Source organism: Chiloscyllium punctatum, chromosome 5 (assembly GCF_047496795.1).
Source record: "Chiloscyllium punctatum isolate Juve2018m chromosome 5, sChiPun1.3, whole genome shotgun sequence".
In the NCBI taxonomy this organism is placed as follows: Eukaryota; Metazoa; Chordata; class Chondrichthyes; order Orectolobiformes; family Hemiscylliidae; genus Chiloscyllium; species Chiloscyllium punctatum.
The window spans coordinates 9,552,273-9,579,541 of record NC_092743.1 but is presented as its reverse complement, the minus strand read 5'-3'; the positions used below and the strand labels follow the sequence as shown (position 1 = coordinate 9,579,541).

General features: G+C 45.2%; 1 protein-coding gene across 2 annotated transcripts in view; it reads right to left on the bottom strand.

The window, feature by feature from the left end:
* The window catches only part of laptm4b (lysosomal protein transmembrane 4 beta), a 57,436-nt gene that overhangs the window by 16,875 nt on the left and 13,292 nt on the right, over positions 1 to 27,269 (bottom strand). The window contains exons 4-5 of one of the 2 annotated variants that reach the window (XM_072569743.1): positions 21,246 to 21,368; positions 11,739 to 11,837 (exon numbers count right to left, since the gene is read on the bottom strand). In XM_072569743.1, coding sequence (XP_072425844.1) covers positions 11,739 to 11,837; positions 21,246 to 21,368 — 222 coding nt within the window. The remainder of the gene's footprint in view (positions 1 to 11,738; positions 11,838 to 21,245; positions 21,369 to 27,269) is intronic. The other variant, XM_072569744.1, reaches the window with a different exon arrangement.

Below are 27,269 nucleotides of genomic sequence, written 5' to 3'. Positions count from 1 at the left end.
GATTTTAACTTTCCAAATATAGACTGGGACTGCCATAGTGTTAAGAATTTAGATGGTGAAGGATTTGTTAATTGTGGACAATAAAATGTTTTGATTCAATATGTGGATGTACCTACTAGAGAAAGTGCAAAACTTGACCTACTCTTGAGAAATAAGGTGGGGTAGGTGACTGAGGTGTCAGTGGGGGAGCACTTTGGGACTAGGGACCATACTTCTATTAGCTTTAAAATAGTGTTGGAAGAGGATGGACCAGATCTAAAAGTTGAAGTTCGAAACTGGAGGAAGGCTAATTTTGATGGTATTTGGCAAGAACTTTCAAAAGCTGGTTGGGGGCAGATGTTCGCAGGTAAAGGGACGGCTGGAAAATGGGAAGCCTTCAGAAATAAGATAATGAGAGTCCAGAGAAAGTATAGTCCTATTCAGGTGAAAGGAAAGGCTGGTAGGTATAGGGAAAACTGGATGACAAGAGAAACTGAGGTTTTGGTTGAGAAAAAGAAGGAAGCATATGATATGGGAGATCAAATGAATCCTCAGAAGAGTATAAAGGCAATAGGAGTATACTTAAGAGGGAAATCAGGAGGGCAGAAGGGGAACATGAGATAGCTTTGGCAACTAGGGTAAAGGAGAATCCAAAGGGATATTATAAATACATTAAGGACAAAAGAGTAACTCGGGAGAAAATAGGGGCCCTCAAAGATCAGGGTCAAGAGCGTGGTGCTGGAAAAGCGCAGTAGGTCAGGCAGCATCCGCGCAGCAAGCCTTTCTGATGAAGGGCTTTTGCCCGAAACGTCAATTCTCCTGCTGCTTGGATGCTGCCTGACTGGCTGTGCTTTTCCAACACCACACTCTTGAATCTGATCTCCAGCGTCTGCAGTCCTCACCTTCCCCTCAAAGGTCAGCAAGGCAGCCTTTGTGTGGAACCGCAGGAGATGGGGGAGATGCTGAACGAGTATTTTGCATCAATGTTTACTGTGGAGAAGGACATGAAGATATAGAATATGGGGAAATAGATGGTGGCATCTTGAAAAATGTCCATATTACAGAGGAGGATGTGCTGGATGTCTTGATACACATAAAAGTGGATAAGTCCCCAGGATCTGATCAGGAGTACCCTAGAACTCTGACCCCTTTGCTGAGATATTTGTATCATTGATAGTTACAGGTGAGGTGCTGGAGGTTGGCTAACATGGGGTCACTATTTAAGAAAGGTGGTAAGGAAAAGCCAGGGAACAATAGACTGGTGAGCCTGATGTCGGTGATGGGCAAGTTGATAGAGGGAATCCTGAGGGACAGGATTTACATGTATTTGGAAAGGCAAGGACTGATTAGGGATAGTCAGCATGATTTTGTGAGTGGGAAATCATGTCTCATTAACTTGATTGCATTTTTTGAAGAAGTAGCAAAGAGGATTGATGAGGGCAGAGAGGTAGACATGATCCATATGGACTTCAGTAAGGCATTTGACAAGGTTCCCCATGAGAGACTAATTAGCCAGATTAGATCTCATGGAATACAAGGAGAACTAGCCATTTAGACACAGAACTGGCTCAAAGGTAGAAGACAGAGGGTGGTGGTGGAGGGTTGTTAATGTCCTGGGGAGTGTTGCTGAACAAAGAGACCTTGGAGTGCAGGTTCATAGTTCCTTGCAAGTACAGTCATAGGTAGATAGGATAGTGAAGAAGGTGTTTGGTATGTTTTCTTTTATTGGTCAGAGTATTGAGTACAGGAGTTGGGAGGTCTTGTGGCTGTGCAGGACATTGGTTAGGCTTTTTTTGGAATATTGCTTGCAATTCTGGTCTCCTTCCTATCAAAAAGATGTTGTGAAACTTGAAAGGATTCAGAAAAGATTTACACGGATATTGCTAGGGTTGGAGGATTTGAGCTATAGGGAGGAGCTGAATTAGCTGGGGCTGTTTTCCCTGGAGCATCAGAGGCTGAGGGGTGACCTTATAGAGGTTTATAAAATCATAAGGAGCATGGATTGGATAAATAGACAGAGTCTTTTCCCTGGGGTGGGGGAGTCCAGAACTAGAGGGCATAGGTTTAGGGTAGGAGGGGAAAGATATAAAAGAGACCTAAGGGGCAACTTTTTCACACAGAGGGTGGTACGTGTATGGAATGAGCTGCCAGAGGAGGAGGCTGGTACAATTACAATATTTAAAAGGCATCTGAATGGGTATATGAATAGAAACGATTTGGAGGGATATGGGCCAGGTGATGGCAAATGGGACTAGATTTGGTTGGGAAAACTGGTTGGCATGGACGAGTTGGACTGAAGGGTCTGTTTCCATGCTGTATATCTCTATAACTCTATGACTCTATTCTGTGACCCCTAGTTCTGGACATCCCCAGCACTGGGAACATTCTTCATGCATCTAACCTGTCCAGTTCCATCAGGATTTTATGTGTTTCTGTGAGATCCCATCTCATTTTCGAAATTCCAGTCGATCCAGTCTTTGCTCATATGTCATTCCTGCCATTCCGGGAATCAGTCTGGTGAACCTTCACTGGGCTCCCTCAATAGCAGGAATGTCCTTCCTCAGACTGGGAGACCAAAACTGCACACAATACTCAAGGTCTGGCTTCACCAAGGCCCCATATGCTGTAACATAAATGTGACCTCTCTAGTCATGTGATAGAGACTCTGGTAGAAGATTGGAGCTGGAGTCTGAAAAAAATGCCTTGAGGTCTGGTGAGAGATTATCAGAGCTGATGAACTCATAACGAAAACAAGGTTTATTCACATCTTTCTGTTGTAGACTAATTGGTAAAGACTGACTGCTTTCATTTAGTCAACAATCCTTTTCTTGTATCATGAGACTAACTGTACACGAACTAGATGACCCTGATCTTTATCTAGCAATTCTTATATTCCTATTAAGGGAATAGAAACTGGCTGTAAGTCAATCTTCAACAGACCATGAAAGATTTCTGCTGAAACTGGTCCCTTTTGGGTACTGACCAGCTTCACTGTGCTTCCTCCTTCTGAACTGTATGAATTCTGTGATCTGCTTCCATTCCATTTTTCCATTGATTTTATTTTAAGAGTTCCACAAATTCAAAGCTTTCCATCTTGCATTCATCAGGGACAGAAGAAACCAAATGTACAAAAGGAACACCATTTTATACAGTAGGTAAAGAGGGTGCTGATTGGTTAGACTGGATAGATCTACAGCAGGAACTATTCACTGCCCATCCTAGCAGGTTAACCTCTGACCAGCAGGTAGACTTTGATTCTGTGAGCTCTTGTGTGGCTGAAGAGCCCAATCCAAGAGCCACATCTCCGAACACACATTTTATACTTTACAATATTGACACAATATTGACACGGTGGCACAGTGGTTAGCACTGCTGCCTTACAGCGCCTGAGACCCGGGTTCTATTCCCGCCTCAGGCGACTGACTGTGTGGAGTTTGCACGTTCTCCCCGTGTCTGCGTGGGTTTCCTCCGGGTGCTCCGGTTTCCTCCCACAGTCCAAAGATGTGCAGGCGAGGTGAATTGGCCACGCTAAATTGCCCATAGTGTTAGGTAAGGGGTAAATGTAGATGTAGGGGTATGGGTGGGTTACGCTTCGGCGGGGCGGTGTGGACTTGTTGGGCCGAAGGGCCTGTTTCCACACTGTAAGTAATCTAATCTAATCTAATCTAATCTAATAAACAGAAAGTGGGTCATAACATCAGTGCTTCACCGGAGGCTCACTGACAATGTTACCTATTATGGTGACGAACTGTCTGAAAATGAACCTTCCAGCTCAGCAAGCAAACTTACATCCTCAACTTGAGCTACAAATCTTCTCCAAACTCATTGACATAATATCTCCCTCGATGGCAATGGTGCAAGATGTGAACAAATTCCTTTCCCGTCAGAGAGCCAGGTCCTGTGTGAGAATGTAGGTGGGGTTTGCTGCACACAAATCACTCTGAGAGCCATCACACCATAAGACATAAGAGCATAATTAGGCCATTCAGCCCATCAAGTCTGCTCTGCCATTCAATGAGATTACAGCTGCAGTTATAATCCTCAACTCCAATTTCCTACCTTTTCCCCATAACCCTCAACTCCTCTTCCTGATTAAAAATCTGTCTGTCTCAGCCTTGAATGTACTTGATAACCTAACCTTGACAGCCCTTTGTGGTAAAGAATTCCACAGATTGACTCCCCTCTGAAAGAACCCAACTATGTTACAAGCAACTATGTTTTTGATTTCTAATCTTTCCGGGTTTGATTTTCAGCTCCACAGAGAAGTTTTCTTCTGCATAATTTTACAATCCCAGCACTGATGGATATATCACTGCTACCATTTGATGTAGACTCCAATTTGTTAAAAGCATCGTAGTCAGTCAGACACCATTGATCTTTACATCCTGACACAGGAATATAATGACTGTAAGAGAGTCCAGTTACCCAGAGTAGAAAATACCTAAATCCAGCCAATGACAATATTATTCTATGGGACTGTGTTGATTCCAAGTCCTTTAACAGCAGCTTAATCCATTGACTGTTAATTTTTTTTGGCACCTTCTAATATTTATATATATATATATAAATATTTTCAAATCCTAAAGAAGAAAATTCTCCTGTCATGACAGGTACAAAGAATAAAATTGCACTTTGTAAGAAGCAGGAAGAGTCTCCAGTTCAAAATGCACAGAAAGGTGTTATTTGATCTGAGAAAGATGCAGTAACATTTCTAGTCTGTTCCCATTCATAATCTGACAAGTGAAAGCACATCCACTCCAAGTCGCCCTCCCCATTAATCTATCATCCCATTTAAAAAGGAATATTTGTTAATTTATACTGGGCATTCACTCACATCAAAATCTAGTCAAACAGAAATCCACTGATGTGGCCTGTATGTCTGAGTATAAAAGCAGGAGAGAGTGAGGACTGCAGATGCTGGAGATCAGAGTAGAGAGTGTAGTGCTGGAAAAGCACAGCAGGGAGGGCAGGCAGCATCTGAGGAGCAGGAGAGTTGACGTTTCTGGCATTAGCTCTTCATCAGGAATGTAGGTGGGGGTGGGGGTGGGGGTGGGGGGGGGGGGTTGGTGGGAAAGGGGCTGAGAAATAATTAGGAGGGTGGGGATGGAGTTGGGGGGAGGTAGCTGGGAAGGCGATAGGTAGATGTGGGGGAGGGGGGGAATGAGAGTGCTAGGTCGTTGCGAAGGTGGAGCGGAAAGGTGGGAAGAAAGATGGACTGGTAGGACAGTTCAAGAGGGTGGTGCCAAGTTAGAGAGTTGGATCTGTGATGAGGTGGGTGGAGGGGAGATTTGGAAACTTGTGAAGGCTACGTTGATGCTGTGTGGTTGAAGAGCCCCAAGATGGAAGATAAGGCGTTCTTCTTCCAGTTGTTGGATGACTGGGACTTGGCGGTGGAGGTGGGCCAGGACTTGCATGTCCTTGGGGGAGTGGGAGGGGGTTTGAAGTGGTAGAGTTGAGTGTAAAAGTACTCAGATTTAGAGGAATATTCTGACTATGGAACATATAAAATTGTTTTATTTGGGTGGGAGAATATTCAGAAATAATATGTGAGTTTGCATAAGGAATGATTAAAGGATAGGAGCTTGGAGAGGTGTGCCATTCAGTGTAAGTTGTCTATTATATGTATTTAGTTGAATGCATGTAGTGGGCACCAACCAGGGAATCATTTGTGAACCTATTCAGAGGAGCAAGATTGAAGCCATGGTACTCGGTTAAGGAGATGTTACTTTATAATGGGCATCTCTCGTACATTAGTGCTTACAAAAGATAATAAAGATTGGGTTCTGAAGATGAGGCATCTTGGAATTCTAGAACTAGGGGTGGGGTGTTATAGTTTAACAATTAAGGGCCGCCCATTTAAAACAGAGATGAGGAAACATTATCTTCTCTCAGAAGGTTGTGAGTCTTTGGGATTCCAAAAGGTATTGATGCAGAATCTCTAAATACCTTTAAGGCAGAGATAGACAGAATCTCAGGGATGAAAGATGAATATGTCAGAATGTAGAGTTGAGATTAAAATCAGACCAAACACGATCTTGGTAAATGGTGGAGAAGACTCGAAGGGCCAAGGGGCTGACTATTGTTCCTTGTTTGTGTGTAACATCAACCTTGTTCCTCTCTCCGTAGACTGAGAGTTCCTTCAGCATTCTGAATTGCTCTTCAGGTCTTAACATTATGGTCTTAATTTGGTAAGAATATCACAAATGTCCAGTTCAGGAACCACTAAATACCACACAATGTTCGATCGATCATCCCTATTGTGTTCTTCTTTTTTAAACACCAGAATCCTTCTCTTACCCACACATTTGCTCCCCCCTTTTTAAAAGGCACTAATAACTACCTGGGTTCAGTGTCAAACAAACTGAGCACTATAAAAATGTTGGCATTTTGTTTTGTTTGAAACTTGTCAAGACCATAAGACAGAGGAGCAGAAATTAGGCCATTCAGCCCCTCAAGTCTGCTCTGCCGTTCAATCATGACTGATAATTTTCTCAACCCCATCCTCCTACCTTCTCCCAATAACGCTCGATCCCCTTGATACTCTAGAAGCTATCTATCTCCGTCTTAATTATCCTGAATGACCTGGCCTCCACAGCCTTCTGTGGAATGAATTCCATAGATTGACCACTCTCTGGCTGAAGATGTTTCTCCTTCTCTCTATTCAAAAAGGTCTTCCCTTTACTCTAAGGCTGTGCCCTAGGGTCCTATTCTCTCTACCAATGGAAACATCTTCCCAACACGGTTATGGGGTGGCATGGTGGCTCAGTGTTAGCACTGCTGCCTCACAGCATCAGGGACCTGGGTTTGATTACAGCCTTGGACAATTGTCTGTGTGGAGTTTGCACATTCTCCCGTGTCTGCGCAGGTTTCCTCCGGGTTTCCTCCTGTTTCCTCCCACATTCCAAAGATATGCAGGTTAGGTGAATTAGCCATGCTAAGTTGCCCATAGTGTTCAGGGATGTGTAGGTTAGGTGCATTAGTCAGGGGAAATGTAAAATAATAGGACAGGAAAATGGGTCTTTGGAGGGTCGGTGTGGACTTGTTGGGCCAAAATGGCCTGTTTCCACACTGTAGGGATTCTAAATTCTAATTTTAAAAAAACTACTCTGTCTAGGCCATTCTGTATGTTTCAGTTAGATCCCCCCTCATCCTTCTAAACTCCATCAAGTATAGACCCAGAGTCCTCATATGTTAAGCTTTTCATTCCTGGGACCATTCTTATGAACTTCCTCTGAACACAGTGCAGGGCCTGTACATCGTTCCTGAGATATGGGGCCCAAAACTGCACACAATACTCCAAATGTGGTCTGACCAGAGTGATATGGAGTCTCAGAAGTACATCCCTGCTTTTATATTCAAGTCGTCTCAAAATAAATGCCATCATTGCATTTACATTCCTAACTATTGACTCAACCTGCAAGTTTACCTTGAGAGAATCCTGGACTAGAACTCCCAAGTCTCTTTGCACTTCAGACTTCTGAATTTTCTCCCCATTTATAAAATAGTCCATGCCTCCATACTGGGAGAAAGGGAGGACTGCAGATGCTGGTGATTAGAATTGAGAGTGTGGTGCTGGAAAAACACTGCAGGTCAGGCAGCATCCAAGGAGCAGGAGAATTGACGTTTCGGGCATAAGCCCTTCATCAGAAATGAGGCTTCACTGTCGACTCATGCCTCTATTCTTCTTAATAGCGTGCATGACCTCACATTTTCCCACATTGTATTCCATCTGCCCCTTCTTTGCCCACTCTCCTAACCTGTCCAAATCCTTCTGCAGCCTCCCCACTCATATATTTTAGTTTTAGGCTCAATATCTAATTTGAAGCACCTACTTCTATCTACATTTCTGAGTAATCTTCAAAATCTTGGGTTATGTCTCACCTCCATCAATTTTCCCCTAATCAAAGCAAACCAATGTAGAGAGTTTTGTCTCGATATTACAATCTCAGACATTGGAATTGCTTGAATCAAACCTTCCCAATGCAATATTTACTTCAGCAGATAAAAGTCCGGCTGTCTTATCAAAATTTATGCAATGCTAGAATAACTTTCTTCAGACAGCGATAAGTGACCTTGTGGTGGATCTCTGTAGTCAGTCAACACTGGCAACATCTGGTCCAATATATCCACTGGATAGCAGCCACCTTCTCCTTCTCTTACAGTTCGACTTAAATGTTGGCCTAGCCACATGTCGAGACTGTGTTGCTGGAAAAGCACAGCAGGTCAGGCAACATCCAAGGAGCAGGAGAATCGACATTTCAGGCAGAAGCCCTTCATCAGGAAGGGGCCTAGCCACATCCCTATTATGGATTAAACAAAGGAATATTTTTATACGCATCAAGATCTAGTCAGACAGAAATCCACTTATTTGGTCCATATATCAAAGCAGTCGAAAGGCACATAGATTGCTGCCATCAACAAAATCTGCTAAATGAGGTAAAACAATGACTGCAGATGCTGAAAACCAAATACTGGATTAGTGGTGCTGGAAGAGCACAGCAGTTCAGGCAGCATCCAAGGAGCAGTAAAATCGACGTTTCAGGCAAAAGCCCCTCATCAGGATTAAAGGCTGCCTTTATTCATGATGAGGGGCTTTTGCCCGAAATGTCGATTTCACTGCTCCTTGGATGCTGCCTGAACTGCTGTGCTCTTCCAGCACCACTAATCCAAAATCTGCTAAATGTCAATTGTATATCCACCAATGCTGCAATTCCTCAGTACTGCAGGGCAGAGTTCTGCAGATTATGTACCCATGTCCGAGAGTGAGTCTTAGATTCACAATGCTCTGATAATGGGGCATCAGAGCTGGATCAAAGCTCAGACGATGAATGAGAAATGATACCTCAGGTAATCTCTGTCCTGTATGTAGTAGCAGGAAAAGGTCACAAGAGAATCAGAAAAATACCAGATGTACTTGAAAGCTTAGACACATGTTGCTCTATCACTTTCTGATCAGAGGCAGAGAAGTATTATAGATTAAGGGCAGCACGGTGGCTCAGTGGTTAGCATGGCTGCCTCACACTGACAGGGACCCAGGTTTAATTCCAACCCTGGACCACTGTCTGTGTGGAGTTTGCACATTCTCCCCATGTCTGCATGAGTTTCCTCTGGGTGCTCTGGTTTCCTCCCACAATCCAAACTTGTGCTGGTTAAGGTGGATTGGCCATGGGAAGTGTAGGTTTACAGGGATAATTGAGCAGGGTTGGATCTGACTGGAATGCTCTTCAGAGGGTCAGTGTGGACGCAATGGATCGGCTGGCCTCCTTCCACACTGTGGGGTTTCTATGAATCCGAGTCATACAGCATGGAAACAGACCCTTCGGCCCAACCAGTTTATGCCGACCATGATCCAAACCAAACCAGTCCCACCCTACCTGCTATACCCCTCTGAACATTTCTTATTCATGAACTTATCCAAATGTCTTTGTGATGTTGTAACTGTTGCCACTGCCTCCTATTTGTCTTTTCCTATCAGCTTTAGCTAAGGCTCTTCAACCAGTGTATGAATCTGAGTGTCTAAATCTTCTGATTATTTATTATGATTATTTATTCTGATTTTATTTAATATGATCTCTGCTTTCACCAACTTTCCCTTGAAATCCAGCTGTGTGGCTAGTTATGCGTGGTAAACAAACCGAGGCAAATGGTACGGTATACATCTGATTATGAAACACAGTTAAGATCTGCAAATGTCCATAGAAACCAAAATAGCCTTTTTACAATTCGATTGTATGAGATTAGGTGTCGAGACAGACTCTCTACGTTGGTTTGCTTTCATTAGGGGAAAGATGATGGAGGTGAGACATAACCGAAGATTTTGGAGATTTCTCAGAAATGTAGACAGAAGTAGGTGCTTCAAATTAGATATTGAGCCCAAAACTAAAATATACAAGGAGGGGGGGGAGCTGTACCCACCACTTCCTCTGGACTTACAACTCTGTATAAAAAGCTGTCCCTCATGTCTTTTTAAAATATTTCTCCTCTCACCTTAAAGTGTGCCCTTTGGTTTGAAATTCATTGTAACTGAAATTGAAATTTAATGTTCCAGCACAGAGGGAGGCCATTTGACCCATCTTGCTTGTGACTGCTCTCAAAATGAGTAACGCACCTCGTGCCATTCTCCCTGTAACTCTGCTCAGCCTTCCTTATCAGACAATAAGTGAATTCCCTCTTGAAGCCCTAGATTGAACCTGCCTCTGCATCCCAGATTCTAACTACTTGCCGTGTGAGAATACATCCCCCATGTTACTATTTCCTTCTTTTATTTCTTAAAATCTGCATTCTCTTTGTCCTGTTCCTTTCACCCATGAGAACAATTTCTCCCTATCTACTCCGTCGATAGGAGTAAACGATAGGTGATTGGGAATAAAGTCTAAAGCGAGAGAAGAACAGTCGGATAGACGAAGGAATGGATAACCATGTGGCTAGTAGGCTGAGTAGCTGTTAGTGGAGACTGTTAGTGGCTAACAATGGGTTTTGTATAATGGCAGACTATGTGATTTGTGGGGTAGGTGGCTGGGACATGGGAGAGCTCAAGCCCTGAAATTATTGAACTTGATATTCGGTACAGAGGGCTGCAGGGTCCCCAAGCAGAAAATGAGGTGCTGTTCTTCCAGCTTGCTGTGAGCTTCACTGGAACACTGCAGCAAGCCTGAGACAGAGATGTTGGCCAGGCAACAGGGTGGTGTGTTGGAGTGGCAGGCAATTGGAAGCTCAGGTTCGTTTTAGCGGGCAGAACGTACGTATTCTGTGAAGTAGTCACCCAGTCTACACTTCGTTTCCCCAATGTACAGGAGACCACATTGTGAGCAGTGAATGCAATAGACTCAATTGTGAGAAGCGCAAGTGCTGCTTATGCTGGGGAGGGAGGAGGGAAATGTGCAGGTGCTACACCTTCGGCGGTTGCAAGGAAGGTGTTGTGGGGCTGAAGGCAGAGGTGAATTGTTGTCGGGAATGAAGGAAGAGTGAACCATCCAAGATGCAACAAGGATGGTCTAGATGGTGGAGATGTTCAGAATCAAGTATCATAGTTTAAGGGTAAGGATTAAACATTTCAGAATTGTGATGAGGAAAGATTTCTTCACCTAGGGACTGAGAGTCTACGGAATTCATTTTACCACAAGAAGTGGTCAAGCCAAAACATTTTATTTTCAAGAAGGAGGTAGATATAGTTCGCCTGACTAAAGGAATCAAGGGATATGGAGGATGGTGGGATTAGGGATTGAGTTTGATGATCGATTATGATCATTTGAATGGCCGAGCAGGCTTGAAGGGCCAAATGGACTACTCCTGCTCCTATCTCCTATGTTTCTCTGAAGTTCCACATCCCTGGAACCTTTCTCAAAAACCTTTTCTGCATCCTCTCTCACACCTTCATAGCTTTTAATTAATCACGTAAGTTAATATTTAGTAATCACAGCAAGTGGTTGGAGTGTGTGTGTAGCAGCCAGCTAATGTTCCTTCTTAGAGCTGAAATCAGCACATTGCCTCTTGAATGCATGTTTTACAAATTTCTGCAGGTGGAATTGTTCAATCTTTAGCTTTTTCCATGATATTTTTGGCTGGATTATGTTGCTAAAAGATTACTTCCTGGAAAATTAAAATATGAGTCATTTATGAAAATGATGGATTAAAATGAAAAAGGTAACAGTCACCGTCAATGGTGTATTGAAGGCCTGAGTCAGGATAGGGAGCATCAATCACATATCATTGTTATAGCTCATACAGTCACTCTGATAAACTAAGAGGCTCAAGCTTACCTTAAAGGCCAGAATGATGCCAATGAAGGAAAGAACAACAAACACCAGGCATGCTGGGTTCATTGACATAAGGTGCTCCTTGTAGGGGATATTAGCAGGCTGTGAAAAAGGAATGTGAAAAATAAATGCTCGCAGAGCTGCCTCTAGGGTGGCATATCCAAAACGTGAACAGCACAGAAACAGACCATGAGGCAAACTGATCTACACTGGTGTTTCCACAGCTGCCGATCCCTCTCCCACCAACCTGGAAAGGGAGATAGTGTGAATGGGCTAAAGACCTTTATCTGTGCTGTATAACTCTATGACCTAACCAATCCTTACCAATCTGACCTACCCTACTCTTACCAATATGACCTGACATAACCTTATCAATATGAGTTAACCTACTCTTACCAATCTTACCTAACCTACCATTACCAGTATGACCTAACCTACCCTTACTAATCTTACCTAACCTACCTTTACCAATCTGACCTAACCTACCCTTACTAATCTGACCTAACCTACCTTTACCAATCTGACCTAACCTATCTTTACCAATCTGATCTAACCTATCCTTAATAATCTGACTTGACTGACTTTTACCAATATGACCTAACCTACCCTTACCAGTCTGACCTAACCTACCCTTACTAATCTGACCGAGTAACCCTTACCAATATGACCTAACCTACCCTTACCAATATGACCTAACTTACCCTTACGAATACCCTGACCTACCCTTACCAATATGACCTGATCTACCATTACTAATCTGATCTAACCCACCCTTACCAATATGACCTGACCTACCCTTTTCAATATGACCTAACTTACCCATACCAATCCAACCTGACCTAACATTATCAATCTGACCTAACCTACCCTTACCAATCTGACCTAATCTAGCTTTACCAATATGACCTAATCTACCCTTACTAAGCTGACCTGACCAACTTTTACCAATTTGACCTGACCTACCCTTACCAATATGACCTGACGTACCCTTACCAATCTGACCTGACCTATCCTTACCAATACGACCTGACCTACCATTATCAATCTGACCTACCCTAGCTTTACCAATCTGACCGAACCTACCCTTACCAATGTGACCTAATCTACCCTTACTAAGCTGACCTGACCGACTTTTACCAATCTGACCTGACCTACCCTTACGAATCTGACCTAACCTAACCTATCCTTACCAATACGACCTGACCTACCATTATCAATCTGACCTACCCTAGCTTTACCAATATGACCTAACCCACCCTTACCAATCTGACCTAACCTGCCCTTACCAATATAACATGACCTACCTTTTCATTCCCCCTCACATGTTTATCCATTTCTCCTTAAATGCACTTAATATTACCTACTTTTAACAAATTATTTCAGGTAATGACTTCCACATTCTCACCACTCCGTGAGCAAAGGCCTGCCCTTTTTTCAATTCATTCTTGTGCATCGCTGCCCAACCTTGGTTACCCTGTGAAGGAAGTGGTGAATTGCCTTTTTGATTGTAACTCAGCAGCTCACTACACAATTCTAGATGGCTATTAAAGGTCAACCACATTGCTATGGGTCTGGAGTCACGCTGAAGGCCAGATTGGGTAAAGACAGCAGATTAGGTCTTCCAAAGTGAGTTAGTTGGGTTTCTATAACAATTGATGGTAGCGCCATGTTTGCTATGACTAAGTGTTACTTATAATGATCAAAGTGAAACTGAAGTGTGACTGGGACTGGTTAAGCATTCCAGATTTTATTCATTAAATATAAACTTCAGCAGCTATCAGTTTGAGATTTCAGCCTGCATTGCCATAGCATTAGCCTCAGCCCCCAGGTTACTGAAGCTCTGATTATGTCATTCTGCTACTATAGAATATAGAACAGTACAGCACAGGAACAGGCCCTTCAGCTCAATATGTTTGTGCTGATTATGACGCCATCCAAACTAATTCTATCTGCTGCACATGGTCTGTACCCCTCGACTCGCTGCCTGTTCATGTGTCTGCCTAAATGCCTCTTAAACATTGCTACTGTATCTGCTTCTACCATCTTCTCTGGCAGTATGTTCCAGGCACATACCACCCATTATGTATTAAAAATACTTGTCACTCATATGTCCTTTAAACTTTGCCCCCCGCCCCCTCCACTTTCAACCTATACCCCTTAGTATTTGACATTTCCACCCTGGGGAAAAAGATTCAAACTTTCCTCTGTATCCATGCATCTCATAATTTTATAGACAGGTCGCTTCTCAGCCTAGAGTCATAGAGTCATAGAGATGTATAGCATGGAAACAGACCCTTCGGTCCAACTCGTCCATGCCGACCAGATATCCCAACCCAATCTAGTCCCATCTGCCAGCACCTGGCCCATATCCCTCCAAACCCTTCCTTTTCATATACCCATCCAAATGCCTTTTAAATGTTGCAATTGTACTAGCCTCAACCACTTCCTCTGGCAGCTCATTCCATACACGTACCACCCTCTGCGTGAAAAAGATGCCCCTTAGGTCTCTTTTATATCTTTCCCCTCTCACCCTAAACCTATGTCCTCTAGTTCTGGACTCCCCAACCCCAGGGAAAAGACTTTGTCTATTTATCCTATCCATGCTCCTCATGATTTTGTAAACCTCTATAAGGTCACCTCTCAGCCTCTGATGCTCCAGGGAAAACAGCCTCAGCCTATTCAACCTCTCCATACAGCACAAATCCTCCAATCCTGGCAACATCCTTGTAAATCTTTTCTGAACCCCTTCATGTTTCATAATATCTTTCCGATAGGAAGGAGACCAGAATTGCATGCAATATTCCAACAGTGGCCTAACCAATGTCCTGTACAGCCGCAACATGACCTCCCAACTCCTGTACTCAATACTCTGACCAATAAGTGAAAGCATACCAAACACCTTCTTCACTATCCTATCTACCTGCGACTCTACTTTCAAGGAGCTATGAACCTGCACTCCAAGGTCTCTTTGTTCAGCAACATTCCCTAGGATCATACCATTAAGTTGGTAAAAACAATGACTGCAGATGCTGAAAATCAAATACTGGATTAGTGGTGCTGGAAGAGCACAGCAGTTCAGGCAGCATCCAATGAGCAGCGAAATCAACGTTTCGGGCAAAAGCCCTTCATCAGGAATAAAGGCAGTGAGCCTGAAGCATGGAGAGATAAGCTAGAGGAGGGTAGGGGTGGGGAGAGAGTAGCATAGAGTACAATGGGTGAGTGGGGGAGGAGATGAAGGTGATAGGTCAAGGAGGAGAGGGTGGAGTGGATAGGTGGAAAAGAAGATAGGCAGGTCGGACAAGTCAAGGAGGCAGTAACTGAGCTGGAAGTTTGAAACTAGGATGAGGTGGGGGAAGGGGAAATGAGGAAGCTGTTGAAGTCCACATTGATGCCCTGGGGTTGAAGTGTTCCGAGGCGGAAGATGAGGCGTTCTTCCTCCAGGCGTCTGGTGGTGAGGGAGCGGTGGTGAAGGAGGCCCAGGACCTCCATGTCCTCGGCAGAGTGGGAGGGGGAGTTGAAATGTTGGGCCACGGGGCGGTTTGGTTGATTGGTACGGGTGTCTCGGAGATGTTCCCTAAAGCGCTCTGCTAGGAGGCGCCCAGTCTCCCCAATGTAGAGGAGACCGCATCGGGAGCAACGGATACAATAAATGATATTGGTGGATGTGCAGGTGAAACTTTGATGGATGTGGAAGGCTCCTTTAGGGCCTTGGATAGAGGTGAGGGAGGAGGTGTGGGCACAGGTTTTACAGTTCCTGCGGTGGCAGGGGAAAGTGCCAGAATGGGAGGGTGGCTCGTAGGGGGGTGTGGACCTGACCAGGTAGTCACGGAGGGAACAGTCTTTGCGGAAGGCGGAAAGGGGTGGGGAGGGAAATATATCCCTACTGCGAATCCTCTTGCAAGGATACCTGCCTTGAAGAAGTTTTCCTCCTCTCTCTACAAGAATCTCAGGGAGTCCCTCTCCCACTGCAACTCCCAGGTCATTTCCTCTGCTCTGAAGCTCTTCAACCATGTCGTCAAACAAACTCGCTACCACAGCCACATTTGCTTCCTCAGTGCATGCCTCCGTAACCAACTCATCCCACATGGACTCCAGACCACCTTTAAACCAGCAGAGTTCGGACCCGAACAGGACAAACAGTACAGACTACAGATTCAAAAACACCAGCAACAGTTCTCCTTCAAGATCCTCGCTCCACGCTTGCAGCAATGCGCCGGCACCTAACCTCTCTCCAGTCAGCCCTGCCTCAGCTGAGGGCCACACTCTCTCAGAATTGCAAAGGACCCACTCTGTACTACATCCTCAGGAGAATTCATACTCTCAACAAACAGTATTTCAATTCCATCTCAAACATCAAAAACTGTAAGTACAACAAACTTTTATCCACCCACCTCCATAACCAGCGCTCCTCAAACATTCCAGAAGATTCCCCTGGCCTCGGAAACGCCATTAGCCATGCGGCTGACGCAGCTACCACCCCCACGCTGAGTGATGATGTCACTTCCGCCCCCATCATGGCCACTCCCACAACCACTTCCGCCCTTCACATCATCGCTGATGCCACACGCTCAGTGACTCCCGCCACCCCTACTGCCATGATCACCACCACTTCCACCCCCACCAGCGCCACTCACCTGCATTCTGCTAACACGGCCCCCACAGACCCCACTGTCACTATCCCCACACCCCAGAACCCTGAGGGCAACATTACCCCTGCTCATGCCTCCACCCCCATTCCCCCCACCATCACACCCACTCCAGGTGCTGGCTCCGACCCCACTCCCAGCTCCACACCAACACCAGATCCCAGCTCCCAGCCCTGCCGAGTTTTCACCATCCCCCCAGACCTCCCACTCACTGAGGACGAACGATCAGTCCTCAGCAAAGGACTCACCTTCATCCCCATCCGTCCACGCATCAATGAATTTAATACACGACGTGACATCGAACAATTCTTCCGTCGCCTCCGCCTCCGAGCTTACTTTCACAATCAGGACTCCCGCCCACCTTCCGAGGACCCCTTCGCCCACCTCCAACACACTGCATCCACCTGGACACCCCGCGCTGGCCTATTACCTGCCCTCGACCTCTTCATTTCCAACTGCCGCCGGGACATTAACTGCCTCAACCTGTCGTCCCCCCTCCCCCACTCCAACCTCTCACCCTCACAACGCGCAGCCCTCCAATCCCTCTGCTCCAATCCCAACCTCACCATCAAGCCAGCGGATAAAGGGGGCGCAGTGGTAGTCTGGCGCACTGACCTCTACACCGCTGAAGCCAAACGCCAACTCGAGGACACCTCTTCCTACTGCTCCTTCGACCATGACCCCACCCCCCATCACCAAACCATCATCTCCCAGACCATACAGAACCTCATCACCTCAGGAGATCTCCCACCCACAGCTTCCAACCTCATAGTCCGGGAACCCCGCACTGCCCGGTTCTACCTCCTTCCCAAGATCCACAAGCCTGACCACCCTGGCCGACCCATTGTCTCAGCATGCTCCTGCCCCACTGAACTCATCTCTACCTACCTTGACACTGTCCTATCCCCCCTCGTCCAGGAACTCCCCACATACGTTCGAGACACCACCCACGCCCTCCACCTCCTCCAAGACTTCCGTTTCCCTGGCCCCCAACGCCTTATCTTCACCATGGATATCCAATCCCTCTACACCTCCATTCGCCATGACCAGGGCCTCCAAGCCCTCCGTTTTTTCCTCTCCAGACGTCCCCAACAGTACCCTTCCACTGACACACTCATTCGTTTGGCCGAACTGGTCCTCACCCTTAACAATTTCTCCTTTGAATCCTCCCACTTCCTCCAGACCAAAGGCGTAGCCATGGGCACACGTATGGGCCCCAGCTATGCCTGTCTCTTTGTTGGCTATGTAGAACAGTTGATCTTCCGTAATTACACCGGCACCACTCCCCATCTCTTCCTCCGCTACATTGATGACTGCATTGGCGCCACCTCGTGCTCCCGCGAGGAGGTTGAGCAATTCATCAACTTCACCAACACATTCCACCCTGACCTTAAATTTACCTGGACTATCTCTGACACCTCGCTCCCTTTCCTGGACCTCTCCATCTCCATTAGTGACAACCGACTTGACACTGACATTTTTTACAAACCCACTGACTCCCATAGCTACCTGGATTACACCTCTTCCCACCCTATCTCTTGCAAAAATGCCATCCCGTATTCCCAATTTCTCCGCCTCTGCCGTATCTGCTCCCAGGAGGACCAGTTCTACCATAGGACACACCAGATGGCCTCCTTCTTTAGAGACCGCAATTTCCCTTCCCACGTGGTTAAAGATGCCCTCCAACGCATCTCGTCCACATCCCGCACCTCCGCCCTCAGACCCCACCCCTCCAACCGTAACAAGGACAGAACGCCCCTGGTGCTCACCTTCCACCCTACAAACCTTCGCATCAACCAAATCATCCACCGACATTTCCGCCACCTCCAAAAAGACCCCACCACCAGGGATATATTTCCCTCCCCACCCCTTTCCGCCTTCTGCAAAGACCGTTCCCTCTGTGACTACCTGGTCAGGTCCACACCCCCCTACGAGCCACCCTCCCATTCTGGCACTTTCCCCTGCCACCGCAGGAACTGTAAAACCTGTGCCCACACCTCCTCCCTCACCTCTATCCAAGGCCCTAAAGGAGCCTTCCACATCCATCAAAGTTTCACCTGCACATCCACCAATATCATTTATTGTATCCGTTGCTCCCGATGCGGTCTCCTCTACATTGGGGAGACTGGGCGCCTCCTAGCAGAGCGCTTTAGGGAACATCTCCGAGACACCCGTACCAATCAACCAAACCGCCCCGTGGCCCAACATTTCAATTCCCCCTCCCACTCTGCCGAGGACATGGAGGTCCTGGGCCTCCTTCACCGCCGCTCCCTCACCACCAGACGCCTGGAGGAAGAACGCCTCATCTTCCGCCTCGGAACACTTCAACCCCAGGGCATCAATGTGGACTTCAACAGCTTCCTCATTTCCCCTTCCCCCACCTCATCCTAGTTTCAAACTTCCAGCTCAGTTACTGCCTCCTTGACTTGTCCGACCTGCCTATCTTCTTTTCCACCTATCCACTCCACCCTCTCCTCCTTGACCTATCACCTTCATCTCCTCCCCCACTCACCCATTGTACTCTATGCTACTCTCTCCCCACCCCCACCCTCCTCTAGCTTATCTCTCCATGCTTCAGGCTCATTGCCTTTATTCCTGATGAAGGGCTTTTGCCCGAAACGTTGATTTCGCTGCTCATTGGATGCTGCCTGAACTGCTGTGCTCTTCCAGCACCACTAATCCAGTATCATACCATTAAGTGTATAAGTCATGGAGTCATATAGTCATATAGTACGGAAACAGACGGAATTCTGTTCAACTCACCCATGTTGACCAAGTTTCCCAAACTAAACTAGTCCCACTTGTCTGCATTTAGCCCATACCTCTCTAAACCTTTTCTATTCATGCACCTGTCCAAATGTCCTTTAAATGTTGTAACTATATCTACATCCACCACTTGCTCTTGTTCATTCCCTGTACCCACCATCCACTGTGTGAAAGCGTTGCCCCTCAGGTCCCTTTTAAATCTTTCTCCTCTTATTTTAAAGGTATGCCTCTAGTTTTGAATTCCCCCACCCTAGGGAAAAGACTTTCTGCTGTTCCCTTTATCTGTGGCCCTAATGACTTTATAACCCTTTATAAGGTCACCACTCAACCTACAGCCTCTCATTATAACTCAAACTCTCCAGTCCCAGTAACATCCTTGTAAATATTTTCTGCACCCTCTCCAATTTAAGAATATCTTTCCAAAGCAGGGTGACCAGAACTGGACACAGTACTCCAAAAATGGTCTTATCAACATTCAGTATAATCGCAACATGATGTCCCAACTCTTATACTCAATGGTCTGAGCAATGAAGGCAAGCATGCTAAACCAGTCTACCTGTGATGTACGTTTCAAGGAACTATATACTTGAATTCCTAGGTCTCTCTGTTCTGAACATTCCCCAGGGCACTATCGTTAACTGCATAAAGCCTGCCCTGTTTGCCTTATAAGAATGCAACGCCTTGCATTTATTTAAATTAAACTCCATCTGCCACTCCTCGGCCTATTGGCTCGGCTATCCAAATCATTTATGTAAATGGCAACAACAGTAGACCCAGCACCAATCCCCGCAGAACTCCATTGTCACAGGCCTTGAGTCTGAAAAATGAACTCCACCACTACCCTCTGTCTCCTACCATCAAGCCAATTTGTATCCAATTGGCAAGCTCTCCTTTGATCCCATATGATCTAACCTTACTAACCAGTCTGCCGGGGCAGAACCTTGTCAAAGGCCTTGCTCAGATCCGTGTAGACAACATCTACTGCTCTGCTCTCATCAATGTCTTGGTGACATCCTCAAACAAAAAAATCAATCAAGTTTGTGAGATGTGATTTCCCAAGCACAAAGCCATGATGACTATCCCAAATTAGTCCTTGCCTTTCTAAATGCATATAAATCCTGTTTTTCAGAATCCCCTTCAACAACTTACCCACCACTGATGTCAGAATCACTGGTCTATATTAAATAAAAACAGACATAGTGTCCAGGGGTGTGCAGTTTAGGTGGTTTGTCCATGTTAAATTGCCAAAAATGTCCAGGGATGTGCAAGTTGGGTGGATTATCCATGGGAAATGCAAGGTTACAGGGATAGCTAGGGGGTAGATCTGGGTGGGATGCTATTCAGAGGGTCGGTGTGGATTCGAAGGGCTGAATGGCCTGCTTCCACAGGGATTCTATGATTTTATAATTAACCACCCTCCAGTCTTCAGGCACCTCACCTGTGGCTGTACATGGTACAAATAGCTCTGCTAGACACCTCGCAATCTCTTTCCAAGCTTCCCACAACATTCTGGGATACACTTGATCAGATCCCAGGGACCTATCACATGAACCTCCCCAACACTCCTCCGACTCACTCCAACTACTTTATCCTTCTGTTCCTTCACAGGAACAGGAGTAGGCCATTCTGCCCTTCATGCCTGCTTCCCCATTCCATATGAACACAGCTGATCATCCAACTCAGTCCCTGCTCCTGCTTTCCTTAATTTCCAGGGCTCTTTCTTGTTTAGAAATAGATATTAACCTACATTTTGAGATTAATCCATATTGCTTTTGGAGGCAATTCGGTGCTGAGCCATCAGAATTACATCGGGGCTGAACAGGTTAAATTACAGAGACTGATTGGACAGACTCAGTCTATATGCACTGGAGTAAAATAGTTTAGGGGATGTGATGATCGAACTTTGTTGTTTAGAATGAACAAAGACTTTGGTAGAATGAACGTGGACTGAGTTGGATGACCAGACATGTTCATACTGAATGGTGGAGCAGGCTCAAGGGGTTGAATGGCCTACTCCTGCTCCTATCTTGTATGTTTGAGGACATTATAATCTGGTCTTGCATTATTATATGATTTTACAACATTGTATATTTCATACCAGTTGTCGCAGGTAGTCTTGAATAGAGTTTGGATAGATGACCACACTGATGGCTACAAGAGTATTGAGGGCAAAGTCAAAGATCTGGTAACAGAAGAATGGGACAATCCATGCACTGAGTTGCTGGAAGACAATGAAGTAACAAAAAAAATGTTAAGTTTTGCAAAACTGAGAGAGTGACACAGACACTGTATTTAAACTAGAATATGACACCTTTATATCAGTATCCTGATAGGATTGACCAGGCACCACAGTTGCCCCTTCAAGAATGTACCCCTGATCAACATGGGTGTCACTGGCGAAGGATTAGTGTTTCTTTAACTCATCTGTAAATGAGAGGAGGGTGCTGAAAAAGCACAGCAGGTCAGGCAGCATCCAAGGAGCAGGAGAATCGACGTTTCATTCCTGATGAGGGGCTTATGCGAGAAACGTCGATTCTCCTGCTCCTCGGATGCTGCCTGAGCTGCTGTGCTTTTCCAGCATCACACTCTCAACTCTGATCTGCAGCATCTGCAGTCCTCACTTTCTCCTCTGCTGTAAATGCCCCGAAATTGAGTGGCTTGCTCAGCACTAGCTGGTTACGAATCAAAAATTAACAGTTAAGGGTAAGCCACGTTACTGGAGTTAAAGAAATAACCAGACCAGATAATAATGGTAAACGGACATTAATTAACAAAATGAATTTTTACAATAGCTGATGAGAGCTTCATGATTGAGATGATGTTTTTGAATAAACTGAAGTTAAACTTTATCAGCTGCCCTGTTGGGAGTTGAAGCCTATTTGCCAGGACATCACTCTGGGCCTCTGAAGGTCTATTCTAGTGACATGCTCAGTACCACATATACTCGAGTAATAGCCAATCTCATGTCAATGTCGACCCCCTATGTTTGGCCAAATAATCTGGAATTTTCCATACGTCTCGTGTAAAAGTCGACCCTAGTTATTCATAGATAACAGATCAATGTTTATGAGTCCGTGTGCTGGCCATAACGTTCCCACTCCAGTTTTCCAATCTGCCGGTTGTTCCACTCTGCGCCTAGTCTTCCAGTCCGCTGGCTGTTGTGTTCCACTCTGGGTTTTCAGAATTACCATAATTCATTTTTTTTTCGTTAATTCGTTTAGAGATCAGTTGGGCTCCTGCTAATGATACTTTTGACGGGCATGAATTTCAGCTCCTCAAAAGTAGTATCCATGTAATAGTCGACCCCATAAATTAAACCTTAGAAGTTAGTCAAAACATTCAACTAGGGGTGGCACGGTGGCTCAGTGGTTAGCACTGTTGCCTCACAGCACCAGGGTCCCGGGTTCAATGCTAGCCTCAGGTGACTGTCTGTGTGGAGTTTGCACATTCTCCCTGTGTCTGAGTGGGTTTCTTCTGGTTTCCTCCCACAGTCCAAAGATGTGCAGGTCAGGTGAATTAGCCAGGCTAAATTGCCCATAGTGTGAGGTGGGTCAGGGGTAAATATTAGGGTTGGGGAATGGGTCTGGGTGGGCTACTCTTCTGCGAGTTGGGCTGAAGGGCCTGTTTTCACACTGTAGGGAATCTAATCTAAACTATTACTCAAGTATATACAATATCAAGTATATATCACCATCTCCTCCAAATGCAAGAAAAGGGAGCTCATTATTTCGTTCGATATTTTTCCTTGTGTTTCCCTTGTCTTTGCATTGTAACTTGTTGAGAGTGTGGGCTGATAAGAGTGGGAAATGTGGCAGTGGGACGGAGATGAATGATGGGATCAACAGCTCGTCTAGCCAACAAATAATATTTCAGGATTGTGAAAAGAACTTCAGCTGGCTAAGCAGCATCTGTGCATGCAGAGAGTGGATTAACATTTCAAGTCAATGACCTTTCATCAAAGCTAGCAACAGTTAGAGATACAGCAGGTTTCAGGCAAGGGATTGGATGGGACAAGAACAAAATGGTCATGTGACATAGTGATAGTCTCAGTATGGATGAAAGGTCATCAAACTGAAATGTTAATGCTCCTTCTCTCTTCACAGACGTTGCATGACCAGCTGAGTATTTTTTGTATTTTCTGTTCTTATTTATAAAAACTAGGCTGTTAGGGTGGAAGGGACATGTTTGTAATATATATCTCTTTAAAGAAACGCTTATCAGCCTGTGGAAAGATTGGATCCAGTTCCATCCTTTACCGCCCCTAACTTTCTGGTGTATAACAGCGGTGAAAGACTCTTCTTGCATTTTCTGATTCTATTTCCATGATACACAGTATTTTGGATTTTGCTTTAAGATTTGTCTGATGCTGATTTAATAATGCATGAAGTCCAACAAAATAAATAGAATTGGCTGGGAGTGAATAGTAAGTCAGTGGAGACTTGGAATGCAAACAGAAATTGCTGCAGAGTTAACTAATGACTCTTCCTAAGAATAGATGAGGATCTGGAATAGACAGATATACTATTACACCTAAAGCATTGAATCTATCTGTCACTTTTAAGTAGCAGAAATGTAACTTTGTTTTCTTGCATTTTTCATTGACAAAACATGGAGAAAATGCATTCCAAAGCAATTCACAAATTCAGATTGAAGCACTTTTAGTCAGTCACCACATCATAAAACATTAAAAACCAAAATGCACAAAACAGGAATCAGTGCCATTAATACAATTGGCACCACATCCACACCCTTCACTACCGACATTCAGTAGACGCACTGCAGAAATTCACTAAGGTTTCTTGGACAGCACCTTCCAAACTCATTTTCCCCTTGGAAGGACAAGGGCAGCAGTTACATGGGAACACCACCCCCTGCAAGTTCCCCTCCAAGCCACTCACCATCCTGACTTGGAAATATATAGCTGTTCTTTCAATGTCACTGGGTCAAAATCCTAGAATTCCACCCTTAAGGGCATTGTGGGTCTGTCTATAGTATATAGGCTTCAGCAGTTCAAGAAGGTTTAAAAACTGGGTTGTTCGGTGGGAGGGACATGTTTTTGATCTATATCTCTTTAAAGAAATGCTTATAAGCCTGTGTAAAGATTGGGTCCAGTTCTATCCTTCACTCCTTGCTTTCTGAGGGCACCTTCTTGAGGGCATCTAGGACTGAGCAATAAATATTGGCCCAGCCAGCGATGACCACATCCCACAAGTGAATTTTTAAAATGAGCTGCTCTACACGGCTAACCATAAGAACAAACTGGTGCTCCAGATTTTGTGGCAATGATGAGAGTGAATTTTACAGTCATTATTCACCTGAAACTGTCAGCAATTACTGGGGTCTGCATGAGAACTGTTAAACGTAAAAATCCAGAGCTGTTGGAAGCTCATAGACATAGAAACCACTGAACTGAGTTGATTTTTCCCATGTTACAGTATTATTCTTTGTTGTCACAAACAAGAACTTGGGACTTCACTTGCTCAAGTCAGAAAGGTTAGAGAATTTAAAGCCATCTTGAAACTGCTCAACAACTATTAGCACCAAGCCACACATTTTCCCTTTACTCATTCAGGGGATGTAGGTGTCACTGGCTAGGCCAGCATTTAGTGCCCTTTCTCAGTTGACCAGAGAGAGAGTTAAGAGTCAACTACATTGCTGTGAAAATTTCCTAAAATACATGAGTGAACCAGCTTAGTTTTTACAACAACTGACAGCGGTTACAGGGTCACCCTTAGGTCACCAAATTTTTATTGAAATCGCATTTAAGATGGTGACTCCTCAACCAGCAGCTCATCCATTCCCTCCTCTTTTTGCGTTTTCCTTTTCCCCTTCTTCCTCTCTCTTTTATTTTAAGTTTCTTTCAGTGTTTTTGAAAAAACTTACCCTGGAGCAGCAATTGGAGTTGATAAGTGTGGTGCTGGAAAAGCACAGCAGATCAGGCAGTATCTGAGGAGCAGGAGAATCAACATTTTGGACAAGAGCCCGTTATCAGATATGTGGGGTGGGGGGGGAACTGAGAGATAGATAGGAGGGTGGAGGTGGGGCTGGGGGGAAGGTAGCTGGGAATGCGATAGGCAAACGAAGTTGGGGGGGGGGTGATGGCGATAGATCGGAGCGGAGGGTGGAGCAGATGGGTGGGAAGGAAGATAGACAGGTAGGACAGTTCAAGAGGGCGGTGCTGAGTTTGAGTGTTGGATCTGGGATGAGGTGGGGGAGGGGAAATGAGGATACCGGTGAAATCGACATTGGTGTCATGTGGTTGGAGGGTCCTAAGGCAGAAGGTGAGGCGTCAGGTGGGTTGGATTTGGTGATGGAGGAGGTCCAGGTCTTGCATGTCCTTGGCAGAGTGGGAGGGGGAGTTGAAGTGGTCAGCTGCAGGGCAGTGGAGGTGTTTGGTGCGGGTGTCCCAGAGATGCAGAGCGGGCTAGAGGCTCATGTGGAGCAGGGACAGGTCTGAAGATCCAGAGCAGAGTGGGGATGGTTGGAGGGCCCCTGAGCAGAGTGGGGACCATCAGAGTACATGGAGTGGGGATGGTTATTGGACTGGGGACGGGGTGGGCTGTCAGTGGTTTGTGAGCCTGGTCAGACCACATGTGGAAGACCCTTGTGCTGATCTACTACTGACCCTTTATACAAAGACTGCAATGTTTATTTTTTTAACATTATTTCTTATTTTTCTAACTTATACTTATAAATCACAGTAAGGTAATGTAACCTCTTTTCCTTTATTTTTCTATTTCTGTCGAAGGCCATTTTCTATCTAAGATATAGGCGATATTGTAAACTTTTTCCTGTACTCCTGTACTTGAGTACACGGGACAATAAAGGAAATTCTAATTCATTTCCAATTACTCCAAGTGGGAATTGAACCCATGGTCCCCAGAACATTTTCCTGAGGCTCTGAATTGTTAGACAGTCAGATGACCACTATGCTGCCACTCCCTCAGCTATGCCAAATGGGTAGCAAGCTGTCTCCTTCAAATGGGAATGGTGTCACTGAAAAAAGAATGAAGAAGCAAATCTGGAAAGAGTGAAGATCTTTTTATTATGCCACCTCACTCACATCAGGAGGGTAATTGCAACAGACAAGCTGTTAGACAACTGTCTTCTCCAATGCAATCCTAGCCCTTATTGAATGGCCTCACTCACATGCCACCCCAGGTCATTAACACCACCATGCTAAGGAGTAACAGCTATGGATTTATTAAGGGGGGATTGGCAGGAGATAACATCCACCCCATCGTTGTTGACACCACTGTTTATTCACTTGGCCTCAAACCGACACAGGTTCTGCTAAACCACTCCAGATGACACTAGGCTGTGGGTAACTACCCAACAGCAGTGGGGTCTCTGAGATACCAGGACTGTTTGGTCTATTGTGGAAGTGGCCAGTCCTTTCATTTGCTGAAGATGCCGTTCTGGAGAAGCACGACTCCGTATGGGAAGGCAGTGGTGCAATTATTGCTGTTCTAGCCATCCAGAAACTCAAGCCAATGGTCTGGGAGCATGGGTTCAAATCCATGTAGCGGTCAGTGAAATGGAATGGACAGTTGGCCTAATAGTGGCCATTTGATGGCTATCATTTGTCATCAAAAACCATCTGCTTAACTGACGTCCTGTAGGAAATCTTATTTACCCATGAAATGTCATTTAACCTTAGCTGCCTTCTGGGATGGGCAATAAATGGACAAGCCAGTGACACCCACAAACCATCAACAATTTTGTTTTAAGAGAAGTGTGAAATAGGTTTCCATTTCAAAATGCATAGACTTGCTAAAACTGCATTCAATTGGCCCAGATGGAATATCATATCGAATTTAGTCTGTGCTGCTATAGCACCTGTTTCTTCAACGCGAATTGGCTTTGACGCGATTGAAGAATTTAGACCGTTATTTGTAGAACACGATCTTTCCTTACCGTATTGGCTATAACGCGATTCTGGCCCCACTGGTTTAAATGGCACGGCTATTGCATGATTTTCGTAAAACACAAAATCGCACGAGAACTGAACTGTACTAATGGCGTTATATCAGAACTGACTGTACATCCATATTGGTTACAATAGCATCACCAAAATAAAAGCCACCAAATTTGTCTGTTGGATCCTGATTTTAGCCATTCA